The sequence below is a fragment of the Lepisma saccharinum genome, chromosome 25 (assembly GCF_977018435.1).
Source record: "Lepisma saccharinum chromosome 25, izLepSacc3.1, whole genome shotgun sequence".
Lineage (NCBI taxonomy): Eukaryota > Metazoa > Arthropoda > Insecta > Zygentoma > Lepismatidae > Lepisma > Lepisma saccharinum.
The window spans coordinates 29,079,392-29,096,901 of record NC_139253.1 but is presented as its reverse complement, the minus strand read 5'-3'; the positions used below and the strand labels follow the sequence as shown (position 1 = coordinate 29,096,901).

At 40.3% G+C, this 17,510-nt stretch overlaps 1 protein-coding gene across 3 annotated transcripts in view; it reads left to right on the top strand.

Moving 5' to 3' along the window:
• The first annotated feature begins 1,450 nt into the window (after positions 1 to 1,450).
• LOC145978594 (lachesin-like) overlaps positions 1,451 to 17,510 on the top strand; it is a 262,283-nt gene continuing 246,223 nt past the window's right edge. For all 3 annotated transcript variants that reach the window (XM_083111307.1, XM_083111305.1, XM_083111306.1), the window contains exon 1: positions 1,451 to 1,664. In XM_083111307.1, the coding sequence (XP_082967433.1) occupies positions 1,603 to 1,664 (62 nt within the window). In that variant the 5' untranslated portion in view covers positions 1,451 to 1,602. The remainder of the gene's footprint in view (positions 1,665 to 17,510) is intronic.

Here is a 17,510-nt window from a genome sequence, read left to right as displayed (position 1 = left end):
GAGCGCATTTTCCACGGGGCCTCTTTTAAAAGACTCACCCAGTATATGTTGTATATAATATGTATTAAAGAAACTTTGAATATTTAGTGTCTACATCGCTCCATGATGCATATGTGTGAAACATATATCGAGCATGAAAGTTATACATATTAATTTTAAAAAGAATTACATTTGGAATGCATTTATCAAGCATTTTCTGTCTTTCAAAAATAGTTTGTGTGCTTGTTTTCCATTATTAATGTGAAATTGAATGTGTTGAAAAAATATTTGAAATCGTTTGTTCGAACACAAATGCTTTAGCACTAATATCTACCCCCTTTTTGCATAATTTACGAGGGTAATAACGTCTTTATACTACTACTACTACTACTACTACTACTACTACTACTACTACTAATAATAATAATAATAATAATAATAATAATAATGTTGGTTCCGGGTTCGAATCCCGGCTTGGGCATGGATGTTTGCGAGTGTCCATTCATCAATTTCATCATATCATCACCCATCCCCATCTTCGCATATTAGCCAAAAGTGGCACAAAGTGAAGTAAAACAAAGCAAATTAATAATAACAATAATGTTACAGTAATAACATTATTATTATTAACATTATTAATATTAGCATTATTATTATTATTAAAATTATTAATATTGTTATTGGTAAGTTTATCCTGGTACTTCCCCCCCCGCCCCCAAACAAAAATTCGTGGTTGCGCCTCTGCTGACTCACAGTCAGTATAATCTTCTGGACGTTTCTATACCGTGTCCATCTGCATTTGTCCCTTCGTCCATTTCCTCTAACCAGCATTCATCTCATCATCATAAGCAGTGATGTACCCAGCCTTTCGAAAGGGGGTAGAGTTACGTATATTTTCTTGATAGTTATTTCTCATTTTGCCATCTTTTCCTACCTTTGAATTTTTTTTTAGTAATACTGAACGGGGGAAGTTATGAAAACACCAACGCCCCTTAAACACGCCACTGGTCACAATTAATCAAAAAGTAACAGATAATCAGGGTAAAATAACACAAAATAATTTACTCAAACCTCTAGAATACTTGATTGCATAGGTAAGTCTTGTATATAGGAGAGTGTAGTTACTGAAGACACATTATTATCGTTGTGGTTGACCAATGTGTAGAAATACGCGACACTGGACAATTCCAAACTAAAAACAACTTTTAATTGAGCAAGTCGCCGCACTGTTGTTTATATTGAGAGCGCAAGAACATTTGCCGTTGTGTTTTGTTATTAGCTCTAGAGGGGGTAGAGGGAACGTAACTGTAGTGTCCTTGCGAACTGTATAAGTTTTGTCGGCGAAACAGACGCCTTTCCCGTCGTCCCCTCTGCCACTTTCCGTCACGCGCAAAGTGACGTGAAGATGACGTCATGGCCATGCGTGGTGGATCAATGTGCCAAGGGGCGGAGGCGCTGCAGTCGTTGTTCAACCGCGGGTTCGCAAAGTCGTTCTAGTGGTGTGTGAGACAGTGAGTGCTGCCGGCTGTAGAAAGGGAGAGTTTAAAAAAAAAATCGCAGGAGTAAATTTGGATTGTTCCGTCCTTTTCGACCTTGGTTTTGGATTAGTTCGTATTGGCCAGGATGTCACCCTTTAAGGAGATGATATTGTTCGTGGTGCTTCTTGCTTTTGTGGCCCAGAAAGGTAAGTTCAAAACTTTTGTTGTTTAGTGACGCAATTGTAAACACACTGATACAAGGTTGTCCCTGCACGTGGCAGTACATGAAAGATAACCCAGTAGTTGTTGAGGATATATTTGTAGAGTTTTGGGAACTGATAATACAAAGTTCACCCTGATTTCGAACGGAAATTGCTTGCATGATGGAATTTGATTGGCGCTTTTGAGGCCTTATCCAGAATTTGCAACCCCGAGGTGGGGGGGGGGGGTCGCAAGGGCAAGTTCAGACCCAAAATGACCATACATTCCGTCTTTGTTAATATTTTTGTGGATGTCGTTGAGGAACTTGGATGATAACACGATTAAGCCTTGTTTCCATATTAAATGCACTAAAGTTGCTGATTCTATACCCGGTGGAGGTATACATAGTGGTTCGGATCCCACTTTAAACTGTAGGTCCAGTCCCAATTATCCATACTGTGCATAAAGTGGACTTAAAACACCAACTCAATCAATCAATCAAAGCAGTTTATTAAAAAAAAAATCGCACTTTACACGTTACATTAATACAAGGGGACAAATTTAGTCAAATTGATTGAAGACTTTGTGGACATAATTGTTAGGTCTATGCGTTTTCATAAAACGTAACGTGTAAAGTGCTTTTAATTTTTAATAAACTGCCTTGGTCAGCAACTTTAGTGCAGGAAATTTGAGTTTTGTTTTTAGTTCATTTTATGCTCAGAAAAGCTAATCGGGACCAGACCTTCTGTTTATAAAGTGGGATCCAAACACTGCCGGGTATCGAACCCGTGACCGGCTGATTACAACGCCATTCGGGGAGTCAGAGGAAATTTGAAAATGAGTGTTAGGGGTGTGACGTGTGCGCATAAACACATATTGGCCAATCAAAAGGAAAGGCAAATAGGAGCAAGGCGAAAAGTTAAGTGGAATAGAAAGGGGGAGGGAAAAAAGAAAGGAACTTTAAAGAAAACTAAAGAAAGTGAGCCATAAAGCCAAAAAGTGGAGAGAAAGGGGAAAATCCAAACTCCCTTCTGGCAAATTATATATTCCCTTCTTTGATTCCCTTGAGACATAACAACTTTTCGCAACATAACCTGACATGAAGCTTAGTCCTTGCGTATTTGCTTGTATTTATATTTTTAGCGTCATTCTAATCGCGACGATGAGTAACTTTCTTCGGAAGAGCGGGCCTTTGCCGTAAACATAAACAGGGCCATTCTTTGGTAGATTCGGGACCTGGAACAATTTTTTCAATTCACTAATTACTTATAAAAGTAAATACTGTTCAAAATAAAATGTTCGAGTTTCTATCCAGGTAAATGGTAAACAAACTAGCATGCGGTTATTATACTTTCGCGGCCTCCCCGATGGCGCAGTGGTAGCGTCCTCGCCTTGTAATCAAGGGGTCCCGGGTTCGATACCCGGTGGAGGCACAAGTGGTTCGGATCCCACTTTAAACTGTAGGTCCAGTCCCGATTAGCCTTACTCTGCATAAAGTGGACTTAAAAAACAACAATTCAATCAATTCAATTATACTTTTGCATCTTCTCCAAGGCTTGAAACGTTATCCAGAATTTTCCATGTGTGACAAAAGGGGGGTGGGGGGGCTACAATGAACAAAATTGATGTGATTTCGTGAATGGGAGTCAGTGTTTCTTAGTTTGAAACACCGTTTGCCTATAAACTCTTAATTAAAGCCCAATTAAATATCTGGTGCGGGACCTTCTGATCCGATATACTTTGAGTTGAGTGAGATGATCCTCCCTAGGGCCGGCGGCCCTGAACGTAACACAGTGATCGTTTTTTTTTTATTTGATTTATTTTACTTGGCTTTTTGTGCCACTTTTGGCTAATTTGCGAAGATGGAGATGAGTGATGACATGATGAAATTGATGAATGGACACTCACAAACATCCATGCCCAGGCCAGAGTTCGAACCCAGGACCCCTGGCGTCGTAGCGCGATGTGCTAACCACTCCGCCACGGGGGCCGGCACAGTGATCGTTTGACATGAAACTTTTCACACGATTACTGTGAATGAAAACTTCTAGGTGACTACCACGCGAGCAAATGGTTTGAACCCTGAGGCACAGCCACCCCGGAGTGTGGTGCTGATCGCAGCACACCGGTGTGTGTGGGTCCTAAGATCAAGTATCCTAGTTCATGCTGGAAATATCCAAAACTTACGTGGAGAAAATACGATAAAAGTTGGTAAACAGGCGTATCATTAGGTAAGAAGGTTAATCCCAAAAGTTGCACGAGCTCTTTCCCAAACAGTTAATAAATCGCAAACTGCAAGACAGAGCAGTTGGTTAGACGATGCTATCCTTATTTTTCGTCAAGCGTGAAAGGTCGCGGGTTCAAATCCCACCCTCTCCTCTTTTTTATGTTTTTTTTGTTTGCTGAACAGAGACCGTTGATATTGGAATATTTAATATGTTCGAAACGTATTTTCCTTTATGAGTTTTTTGCGCCAGTTTTTTTACTTTGTGGGTACTTTTAATGGGGGCAGTTTACCCACCGTACTCCCTCTAGAATTACCTTGAAATTTATATTATTATTATATTTTATATATTATTATAATATAAAATTAGTTCCAGCACGCGGAAAACACAAATAACTGAGATATTCGATCACAAGTGTATGAGCAGCGTAAGCAAAAACATGCCATTTCTGAGTGCTTTCACAACTTTTTATTATTAAAAACCCTTTGTATGCACACTCAAATAGCAAAAGAACACGTCGATAATAACTATTGGTACCAAACCTAACAATCCTAACTTAACTACGTAAAATTATAGTTGCAGTTGTGGAATGTCGAAGCGAAACAGACGTACTTTATTTGACAATAACACATTTCCCCGAGCTAAATAAACTAAAAACGTTCATAAACAACAAAATACCATGAAAAATATTTCACTTTCTCTAGGAGGTAAAGAGGGTCTAGGGTCCCTTTTAAAAAATGCCTGTTATTCTCTTTAACTTCTATTTTATCTAGGGATAGTATGGAAAAGAAACTAGACCGGGAAGTATCTAGGTCTTGTCTCAAGTTGAAAACGCAAACGCCCCTCTTGTTTTCGGCTTAGTCTTAATCTCGAGGAATCACGTAGTAAAGAAGTAAAACTGTTGTAGGTAAGTCTTTTAACTCTCGGTGTTCCCCACTTTAATTACAATTTCCACAGTTTTAGTCCCTATTTTACATTTCTAGCGCCTGTGAATCCTTCCTGGTTGATTCCCATGAACACGCATGAGAACCCAGACAAACAGACTGCGTCTGGAAACCATCCATTGCAAGCGACCTTCACCTATTATGTCAGCGGTAACTCTATGTAATCCGGTTTGTCATTGGACATCGGAAAAATCCTGTAAAGATAGCCCCTGGTTGGCTCGGATCCAGAATACTTGAATGGTAATCAGTGCAAGTTTGCTTTCATCGGGAACCTGTAGTTCCTTCACTGCTCTCTTTCGATTGCAGAAGAAACAAGATATTCCATTGAGTTAACTGCAAAAGAATTCAGTATTGAGGGAGACAGAACTTATCATTTATACGTACACACACACGCTACGTTCTGATGTGGGAGCAAAACTTGTTTTCTAACTCTTGTACCTTTGTATTTTAAGAGATTAATGATGGATCCTTATAAACTTTGGTGTGTGAATGATTAATTGATTGATTAGCTTCATTTTACTTCGCTCTTTGTGCCACTTTTGGCTAATTAGCGAAGATGGGGATGAGGAATGATAAGATGAAATTGATGAATGGACACTCACAAACATCCATGCCCAGGCCGGGATTCGAACCCGGGACCCCTGGCGTCGTAGCGCGATGTGAGAATGAGTTCACGAATATAATGGACCAGTTATTTGTCAACACGCCCACCTGACACCACCAATTTTTTTTTCCAACACGAAAGTCCAATTTGTGGGCCCTTTGCAGCTAAATATAAATGTTGACACACTCTTAAAAACAACCTTACACCCAGATGTAACATTCTGGATAGACCCCTGTTTCGGACCATGTCAATACAGTTGTTTCTTTTTGAAACTACTTTACTATTGTTGTTGTTGATTTGGTGTTTTAAGTCCACTTTATGCGCAGTAAGGCTAATCGGGACTGGACCTACAGTTTAAAGTGGGATTCGAACCACTATGAGACTCCACCGGGTATCGAACCCGGTACTTTACTATTGAAAATACTTAGTTAATATACACATGAGAATATATATATATACTGAGACTATCTCTAGTTTTTTATTTACTCTTGTCATACGTTCAGATCAAATACATGTATGTATCACTTATTTGTGGTTTCTGCACGCTAATACCTAATGGGGGATTCGAATTTGACTTTGTTGTTTTTAGGTTAGGAGTATTAGGTTAGTGTGGTTTTAGTAATTTGACACGAGCGTTATTTTTTTTCGTTCCTGTTTTGTTACTAGCGTTCGATTTGATGCTAAGGGCATGTTACTATATTCTTTAGCTTCATGGGCTTCTACCTAACGTAAATCCGACGGAATGAACGAAAGTAGTACGGAATAGAAGCTTCGGATCAAACATATGTGCCATTTGTGGTTCCCGCACGCTAAAACCAATTTATACACGTATTACATAAAATAACGAACTCTGTCCATTAAAAAAAATGGACCTACTTCTGGAGAAGGTACAGTCGGGTCAATGGCACCGACGACAGTCAGTAGGTTATCGCATGTCAAAGCGGTAAGCCACTGGACGTTACTGAGATGGGCTCCGAAACAGTGGCGACGAATGGGTTGAAAAAAGGGGCAGGAACATTTACTTCTAATTTTACTTTCTCTTGGTAGATAAAGTTTTACATAGTGCAGGGGAAAAGTGGCAAAAAGTGGGGGGAGCAACTTCCCCCCTAATCGCCGCTACTGCTCAGGGATATGGAAAAGCCAATGACATGAACATTGGGCCTTGTTTCAAGAAACAACATGTTTCTTTTTCCCACAAAAAAAGCCACAACCCCCCTTGACTTCTTCCATAATTTCTGACTGACTCTACCCATTTTTTGCCTGTTGCCACCTTCAGCCCTAGTTTGTAAGGAAACAAGTCACGTAGAAAATACAGTTTTGATTGCGGCGTCAGGTATTAGCGGCACTCAGAAAAAGCTCCACGAGGGAGCTTCTGCTTAGGATCTCAAAGCACCGCAATCATTACGACCTTGAGGCTTGTCTTTTTTTTTTCCTGACTCTACGTGCAATCTGGATTTGTACTGAAACCGGATTTATTCTCCAATGCCTTCTTTGGATGCGAGCGGGTGAAGGTCAATGCACGATATGATACTCGATGCAGGTAGGCAACGTGGTGGTTCTGATCTCAATATAAACTGTAAGCCCAGTCCCGCTGAGCATGGAGTGGACTTAATGACAAAACCGTCAGCCACCATCATTAATTCACAATTTAAAAGTACATTAATACTCGCAATAAAATTTATATTGATTGATTTACATCGCATTTTTGCCTGTTTTGGCTAATCGCGACGATGGGGGTGAATGGTGACATGGACGTCCGCAAGATTTTTCCCAGGGAGGGGCAAGGAAGGTATTTTTTTCCAGGGGGCCAACATGGCATATTTTCCCAATAATAGTGATCGTCCCTCAAAAAAACATTGCTTAAATTTGAATTTATCATGTTCATGCAATAATTAACACACATTATTGTGGCTGAAATTAAATTATATGTGTGAAATATGTAATTTTGGTTGACTTTCGAAGGGACAGTGGCAATCACATAATGGACGACACATCACAATTCCTGAGGATTATCCTGCCTGCAGACAGTGGCGTGCCTAGGATTTTCGAAAGGAGGGAGGGGCACGTATACTTTTTTTTAGTAGTCAGCCCTCATTTTGCTATCTTTTCTTGCCTTTGATATTCTTTTTTGTAGTAACACTGGGCCAGGGGGGGGTATGACCCCCATCAACCCCTTAAGCCTCCCTTGGGCACGCCACTGCCTGCAGATTCAAGCGCCAGGACATTGTTAGTCCAGGGTGCACATCGTGGAAGACAGGTTGGCATTGGGTGCCTTCAGAAATTGACTCCCCCCTACACCCCACATTTTCTATTAAGCAAGTTCTTCCTTCGACTTAAACCAACCTTTCCCTTACCTTGGAACTCTGGATAAATCGTAATTGGTGATTTGCGACAAGCACACACACACACGCTGGGAGAAATCGTCAAGCTGGGTGCAAAGCTCTTTTTACCTCTGGACCTGTGTCAAGAATTCATCCGGTGGCCTCCCATGAACTTGCAAATCAGGAATTGCTTCGGCGCCAAACCGCCATGGCTATTTGTAGGTGCGTTTACTCCATCAACGCGATAACGAATTGATGTTAGTAACGGAGACGTGGAGATTTACAACTTTGGCTCAGCTTATTTCCCTGTTCTCTAGGACAGTGTTTCTCAACCTCTTTGGATGTTTTCTGTTCCTTGTAGAGTTACATGTGTCGTCTTCGCGTACCTTCTGCTTACATTATACATGTTATCAGTTTTTAAGATATCCGGTGTCTCTTTTAGTCATCATGTTCCCCATTGTTTCTATTTACCTGTCCTTCTCTGTTCTCGTACTTCTATCCCCATCTCTCTCTCTCTCTCTCACTCACTCACCATCTCCATGCTTATCTTTGTGTTTTATTCTCTTTTTATCTTTCCCCCAAATCGTCTCTCTCTTATCCTCTGGTGTTTCCTTCTGTCTACATATCTCTTTTCCTTTTTGTCTGCTTCTCATTCTCTCTTTCACTCTATTTCTGTCTGCAAGTTCTTCGTCCTCTCTCTCTTGATCTTCTTTTCCTTTTGTCTCTATCTTCTTTTTCGCGTTTCTCCATCTTTCCTTTCTTTTCCTAATCCTTCCTCTCTGTCTTGCCTTTGCGATTCCTTTATTTTTCTTATGTACATCTTTTCTCCCTCCCTTTCTGTTACTGTACCCTATACCTCCCTTCTTCTTTGTATCTGTAATTGTGTTTTCAATCCCACTTTATGCACTGGACAGGACCTAGAGTTTAAAGTTGAATTCGAACCAAAAAATATTCAAATCTATTTCATGCTCAAGAAACGCATTGATTGAGATCAACCGTAGGCTGAACCTCGCTTTCCAATAAAGAAAAATTGAATTGAATTATGCCCTTTGCCAAGAACCGGGTTAACAATTTGATGCATTTATGTGTATCATTTGTAAAGGTAATGCCAAAGTGCATCATATGATGCAAGTGAGCATTTATTTTTATGTCGATCTGTACTTTAATGCACCGGTTGATGTATTTTTATGCACCCACCTGCATCTTGCTGGATGACACATTTAAACATTTGGTCTGAGCTTTAGACTAGATGCATTTTATTTTGTTTCCACTGATGCATTTACTTTTGTGTGTGTGTGTGCCTCCACCGGGAATCGAATCTTGATTCCCTTGATTACAAGTAGATGGCGCTACTATCGGGAATGTTCTCTTATCTGCTGTAATAAAACGAAACAGTTATTTTACATATGAATATAAACTGGAATCTGAATCGTCCTTTTTACATACATGATACAAGCGAAATTGGTCGTGAAGTAGTTGATTAGTTGATGTATGAATGTATCCGCACACGATGTCGAACACATGTCAATAGTTTTAAAACAATTTCATTATAAAACTGAAACAGTCCTTGGTCTATTAAGTCTGACTATAAGTAAGACGTCACATGATTATATTGCAAAATCGTGCTAAGTTCCTTACCACTTAATAAAGTAACTACAGTAATAACAATTACAAGCACTAATAAAAGCAATGCTTTCGAAGCGAGAGATACATTGAGATGTATTCCCCTTGATACCTATAGGCGTGCGTAACGTCGTCGCCTTGTAATCAAGGTTCCTTGTTCGATACCCGGTAGGGGCACATTGCACATTGAATCGGACCCCACTTTAAACTGTAGCTACAATCCCGATTACCCTATTGTGCAAAAAGTGGACTTGGAGCAACTATTCAAGCCATGGATATGCCCACAGCTGTACGCCTAGCATCGTAGTAAGATATATTTACCCTGGTTCTTGTGACGAAAATTTTCACCCAGATGTGAATATCTCAGAATGTAAATGTTACGGATGGCCAAATCCAGATAAAGTTTTATCCGTATTTCAAATATCTGAATTATGTATATTCTGGTATCAGAGTTATCTGGATATACATATCCGGATATCAGAATTTTTCGGATATTTGGGTTGTCCGACTTGCCCAGATATCGGATATTATGATATGATATACAGATTTTCCGGATAACTCGGATATAGGATATTCTGATATCAGGATATACAGATTTTCCGGATAACTCTGATATCAGGATATACAGATTTTCTGGATATTCGAAATTTCCGGATATTTCGATTATACGAGTTACGCGGATATCGGATATTCTATCAGGAAATACAGATTTTTCGGATATCCGAATTTTCCGGATATATGGATTATCCGAATGTGTACATGACTGTGCAATCATCAAACAGTTTTATCGTTTATGCCTTTTCACATATTTCTTTATTCGTCACGTTCGTATTTCGCTGTAGGCTACGGATATTCTATAAATCCTATCCGGATATCGTAATTATCCAGATTTCGGATTATCCGTTACAACCGAAACGGATATCGGATAATTTTGAAATCCGAATATCCGTTTTGTGGCCATCTCTAGTAATGTTATTCAGTTATTGAAATTCGCACTTTGTAATGCCATGAAACCTCGACGCTTTTCCTTGTTATCCTCGATGGATTCCAAAACATCCAGCGAACAAGGTTTCAAGTTGCTAAAGATGTGCATCTCATTGGATGCGAGAAGCCTCCATTGTGTTGATGGTGAGGCGAGGAACATTTTATCCACGCCCTTCTGGGTTGTGTCAACAACGGAGGTAAGCTTTTTTGCAGCACGGAAACTGAGAGGGAAGTTGATGCTTTTTTCTGATAGCGTCCCTCACCTTTGTTGAGCAGGTGTTTTATCGTACTTTCGCATCGGACGTCAGCAAATAAAGCTGGTATTTAGTAACACAACGGTGCACGTTTCGTCTTGTCTGCTGAAGACACCGTACTGTGTTACGTTGCCATTTGTAGTTTTTTATGTACCCGCTGAGGTTCGTCTATTCTTGTCCGACAATAAGATGAAAGGACTTTCTATCACGAAATGGTGAAAGAAGGAAAAGGACGAGTATAGAGGTATGAGACGTGCTGCCACCTTATTAAGATTGCTGCGAGTCATGTGTAAGCAGTAGCGACGATTAAGGAGGGACGAGGGGGCAGTTGCTCCCCCCCATTTTTTGCCACTTTTGACCCCGCACTATGCTAAACTTTCTCTACCAAGCGAAGATAAACTGTTCTTGCCCCCTTCCCCAGTTTTGGAACCTACTGTGTGTAATAATGTAAAATGGGAGAGGTGTTTGTATCATGCCACGTAAATGCTTTGATACAACCACTAGCAAAATTTCGTAGGAATGATTGATTTGGTTTATTTTACTTCGCTTTTGTACCATTTTTGACTAATCGCGACGATGAGGATGAGTGATAAGACACTCATAAAGTATACCCATGCCTAAGTTTGGATTCAAACCCAGAACCCTCGTCGCAGCGCGTTGTGATAACTACGGCAAAATTAAGTATTAAAAGTACTGAATACTGATATTCTCTTACCTCTGAATATATTGGGATGCTAGGCTGAAATGCTGTACACGTACGGAATAAATATAGTATATACTCCTTTATTTTTCGTTAAAGAATAGTAAATATTATACATGTTTTTCTCTAATCGTGGCCAATAGTTATATTTTAATATTAGTCTCATCGGAAGTATAAAATGGGGCATTTCAGATGGTAGCAGTGCCTTTAAAATTGTACTCTTCTATTTGCTTGAATCAGAGCCGATTGGCACAGCTGTCTACGACGACAGTGACCCAGGGGTCTTCATCACTCATTCTCATCGTCGCGATTAATCTAAATCGACGGAAAAACCAAGCTAAATAAACTTTTTAAGACATCATCTGAATCAGTCTTGGAATACCACCAAAGTCCCTAACTTTAAAGTTGTTAGTTGGCCTAGTATCTGAAACAATTAGACCTATATTCGTGCTTTCGTAACAGCCGTCATAAATGTTGAAAATTTCGTTGCGATCTAGGGAAACTAAAAAGCTATATCCCAACATTGAATGGGTTTTTGAATAGGCAATCAGGAAGTACACGGCCTCGCTAGTTATCTTTATTATTAGCTTAGCAGTGCAAAAATAAACCATGTTAATGCAGCTTTGGTTTACACAATGCTGAGTAATTCCATTTGTCAGTTTTTTCTTGCTTGCACGGAAATTCTCAAGGCTACCGAACTGTAATTACCACGCAGGCCTTGCTTTAAAGGTGACGTACCAGAAACCCTTGCGCCGTTATCGACAAAGAAGCAACGTTAAAAATTTGGTGTTGGTTCTTTGGTTTAATTACTGCTTCACCTAGCTGTAAAAGAATTGTCTCCCAGATGGAGTAGTGGTAACGTTGTACCCTCGTAATCAAGAGTTCCCGGGTTTAAACCGTAGGCCCAATCACAACCAGCCTATCTGAGCACATAGTGGACTTAAAACCAACTTTGCCAATCTGTGAGTGTAGTTCAAGTTAATTCTGTGTTTTTCATCTCTCCACTGAAGTTCCCGGGTTCGAGTCGTGGCCTAGGCATGGATGTTCTTCACGAGTGTCCTTTCATCAATGTCATGGTTTCGAATCCCTGACAGGAACCAAAATTAGTTTCTCGTTGTTGGCTTTCTCGTGTCCATTGTAAATTTCATTCATCATTCGTTTTTTTTCCTTCTACTCAAAGTTTGTAGTTGTTGGTTTTAGGGTGTAACCTGAAGGCACTCAAAGGTCAACCTTACTTCTACGTAGTACACCCCGATAACTGCACTGTTGCAAGCCAAGAAGGCTGTGACGTCTGGACTCGCAGCCAGTATAATCATTATATCATCTTATCAGCATTCATCCCTAGCGCCGCGATTAGCCAAAAGTGGCAACGTAAAAGAAACTAAATCAGTCAATCATTCTCGGTTTCGCCTGTAGACCCACGAGCTTGTTGACTCACGATCTCGCAAGAGAAGGTTCCGGGTTCAAGTCCCGACCTAGACATAGGTTTCTCTTTATGAGTGTCCCTTTATCGATTTCCTCCAATCGTAGTCACCGTAGCGATTAGCCAAAGTGCTAGAAACTCTTCGCAAAATAAGCAAAACATGCAAATCGGGTTCGCCCGTATTATGAATGCTGAACCAATGGACTTCTGAAGCAAGTTTCTGCAATGGCAGAGGCAGATTCATGAATACAAGCTTAAGAAAACCTGATGCAATGTTTCTATGATATTAATGCGATTACAGTGCTACCTGCTGACGTATTTATGATCTTGCATCACGCTGAGCACAGTACGTGTTCTTCGGTTAGTTCATTAACGAACAGTTTAACTAACTCGCCGTCTTTACAGTCTAGAAGCTTCTCAGTGGGAGAACAGACTGTTCACGCTAACTGGCCTTTGCTGCTCTTGATCTTGGCTCGCCATATGGACAAGACGACTTTTGTTTTTAGCTTTTTTCTTCTGCTCAAAGCTTGTTGTTGTTTTGTAGCCGACTCGAAAGAGGGGAGGTCAATGATGCAACAAGATAGGCAAAGGGAAACGTGGGTTCAACTCGGAGGTTAAGAATGAGATCGAAGTCAACGACTGATCCAAGTCACAAGCTGGAGCAGCTTCAGTATCGTATCAAATCCTCAGTTGTTGTAATTGTAAGGTACTGTATATGCCTCAGAATCTATTGAAGCTAAAACAGCGTTTACTCTGAATGTTAGCAACGAATGTTGTCAACTTTTTGTTACCAACACGGTTAACAACAGATGTTGTCAACAAATGTTGGTAACCAGAACGCTAGTTTGACTTTATTTTTGTTAATATTTTTGCTGCAAGATGCCGACTGTGGAGGACTCTCTGTGGCAGCATGTGTAATTCTGGCGCAACGGAGAAGACCAAGGAGATTCTGGGCGAGACCTTCACTGCGGGCAAGAGTTAATTGTAGCGGAAGTGACCTGTTGGTTTTTGTCTTGAAATTCTGGATAAGTTTGGTCCGAAAGGACAGGCTTCTCGCGGAATATTTCAACTAAGTTCAGCACTTGATCCTTTGACCACTCCCTCTCTCTCAAAAGATTTTCCATTATAAATAAATTACGAAACAAAACACGCCTCGCACTCGCTGGCTGGCTGTCACTGACGTGATGATGGCGGGAGGGGAAGCGGGGGGAATGTTACTAACATCGAAAAGGTTCTGTTAACATGTGTTGGTAACAATTGTTGCTAACATTCTTTGATATTTACCGACTTCTTGCGGATAACAAAATTTCTGTTGGCAGCACGGGAAATCTGTTGCTAACATGAGGTGTTGATAACAAATTCACAAGCGTTTTTCGTAATGTTACCAATATTTGCTGGTAACATGTGTTAGCAACCCCAGTGTAAACGTGGCTTAAGTCAAACTCTTCAGAATATCAAGTTGTAATGGCAGGCGTGATCTCGATTGATTCTTTCATCTGTCCTTGAAAGTCATAATTGATGTGTTTGAGGTATCATCGACATCTCTCAATACAAACATGTTGCAACATCAATTGTTGCGATTGTCCCATCATTATGTCATGAGAGTTAACAGTATTGCTGCGTTGTATTGGTATGCTCCTGCTCAATATGGAGGTCTACATCCCGATAACTACAATCATGCAGGACAACGAGGCTCTGGCGTCTGGAGCTACGGCCAGTATAATCCTTACGTGTTGTGGTGAGTTTTGTCCTTACATGTGTTGAGTACAGCCTCAGTTATTAATCTGAGTAAGGGGAATTTATTCCTCAGAGAGAGTTTGATTTTAGCTATGGTGAGAGGCCTTGGCTCCATGTAATTTGGCGGGTGGAAATAGCTCAGTGCTGACTATTACACAATTTTAATGTCAATCAATCAATCCATATGGAGGTCATTTCGAAGAAAGGGGTCATACTATTCGTACACCATTTTCCATTGTGTGCCTCACGTAGTCATTATCAGTTTATCACTACCACACTGTAAAAAGTTGACTGAAGAAATGACTGTCTTAAGACCGTTAACTTTCGCTGTCATCCAACTACCGTTATAAAATGATCCTGACCGTTTTTAAAGTAGTAACGGCCATGATATAGTTGCCCTAATTAATGTAATTTGAATGATTCAGTTTGAAACAGTATATTTATGGCATAAGCAATTGTAATGTTATTTATCTTTATGCATGATAAAATATTCAAATTGAAATTTTAAAAAAAATAGTTATGAACCGTTTTTATAAATTAACAGTTAGGCTGTTAAATTTTTAACGGTAGGACATTGTAATTTGTACGGTAACTTCCAACAGTGCAGAAGTACAGCAATGTATGTACATGAAGTAGGTGAGGTTTGGTATTGTGTTGCCACGTGATGCATCGAAGGTCGAAACTTGCAGAATATATATGTGCGAAAATTACATATCTAGAACGTTCCATCATTTACCCTGCCATTTTCCCGTCGCGGTTAACGTGACAGTACAAACATGCGGCCGCTAATTAAATCAGCTGACCGATCAGTACCATCCAATACAGTTTTAACTTGTTGTGTGGCAAATGATGTGTGTCTGGTTTGAGTACATGGGTATTTTGATGAAAAAAGTAAAATCAAGAGATCAGAACAAGCGGAGTGTGGGGTCTATTGCTCCCTGCTGTTGCTCCCAAAATAATTAAATAGCAGTGTCTCTACCCCTCTCACTTTCCTTACACGTACTTTATCGACATTTTTTTCTTAATATAATATTACTCTTAAGAGCATTAGCATTTTCATGTCCAGATATTGCTAGAATAATTAAATCAAGAAAACTTAGGTGGGCAGGTCATGTGGCACGAATGGGAGAGGGAAGAAAAAGGATTCTTGGTGGCAAACCTGGTGGTAAGAGACCTGTAGGAAGGCCAAGGCGAAGATGGAGGGATAATGTTGAGATGAACTTAAAGGAAATCGGTAAGGATGGAAAAGATTGGATTGATCTTACCCATGAAAGGGACTGATAGATAGCATATTAACTAACTCTGTCGTCTTGTAGTCAAGGGATCCTGTTCGATTCCCAGTCAGGGCACAATGTCCGTCTCGATTAGCCTACCATTGAGCATGAAACTGGGCTCAAGAAAACTCTTTTCTTGCATGGTCCAATCCAAGTACTTCTTGTACTTATACTTACGTTTGAGTTATGTTTTAAGTCCGTTTTCACGCACAGACAGACTAATTTGGACTGGAAATACAGTTTAAAGTGAGATTCGAACCACTACGTATGTGTTCCAACCAGGACCCCTTAATTACTAGGCCACGACGTTAGCACTACGCCATCGGAGAGGCCCTGAGTACTTGGAGTTGTTCAAAATTCTTGTTGAATGCTGTGTTCCAGAGTAAACACTTGCATGTTAAAAGCTAATACGGAATTGCTAACATGAATACAGAAATGGTGTTGCTGATAACAATCTTCTCGAAAAACGCCACAAGAAGGAAAATGTAACAGTGCCCTCCCGTACAGGTCTAAATTCTGACCTTGACAACAGCTGTTTAAGAGTGATGTGAGTCAGCTTTATCCGCATGGTTGCCTGCTACCCACATCCGTTGTTGTTTTTTTGCACGCAATTTTTTCCTCTGTGTAGTACGTTTACGTAATACAAGATGTGCCAACGAACGTTCAGACGAAATGCAAAAAATATAACAAGTTCCGAGTAACCAACGGAATCTGCACCGTTTTTTTAAAAAAATTAACGGATGCGAACCAGAACAAATATATTGTTTTCAGAGTTCCATTTACCTTTGTTCTACCACCCTCTGTGACTGAATGGTTAGCGTAAAGCTTTCGGCTACTGCATTATCTCGAGAACTTATCTGAAATAGGTACCCGAATAAAAATTCCACGGAAATTAATTAGCAGGTGTATGTATAGCCTACTGAAGTATTATGCTATTTATAAATGAGTTAAATTCTCCTTTTATGAAGTCTGAATATTCATAGCTTCAATATCATTGGTGTCCAATTTGCCTCCCTAATTTTACGTCAATTCCCTGCCACTTTTTACTAATCGCGACGGTGAGGATGATTGACGATTAGACGAAAGTGTTGACTGGACACTCGCAAAGAACACCCAAGCCGGGATTCGAACCTGTTCCCTCAATGGCGGTAATGTGTTCGATTATTTGACGTCGCTCTTCTACATATTAAGTTAATCGCGACGAAGAGGATGGATGGTAAACAGATCCATATTTCCCGGATTCGGACCTAGACAGTCTGGCGTAATAGCACGCTACGCTAACCGCTATGCCACGGAGGCTGGTGAACTGTATTTGTATTTTATGCCTCTTTTCTGCCACTCTTTGCTAATCGCGACGATGAGGCTGATTATGTGAAATTGATAAAGGGACACTTACAAAGAACGCCCATTCCTGATACGGCCCAGGTATGACTAGTAAGTTTTGCCTTCATAGTTACATAAAGAGAAACCATAAACAAATATATTCTGTTACTATATTCCTCTATCGTCCTACAAAGTATATGAATATTTCGGACATACGTCTAGTTTTCCAGTCTAGTTTTCCATTAAATATGTTCTTTGTTCAACACCAGATGTTTGTCTAGTTCTACTAGTAATAACCTGCGGGCCTACCCGATGGCGCAGTGTTAGCGTCGTCGCCTTGTAATCAAAGGGTCCCGGGTTCGATACCATATCCCTCCACGAATCTATCAATGCCCACTCCAGTGCTCATACCCGGGAACCTCCGATGATGAGATCGTAAG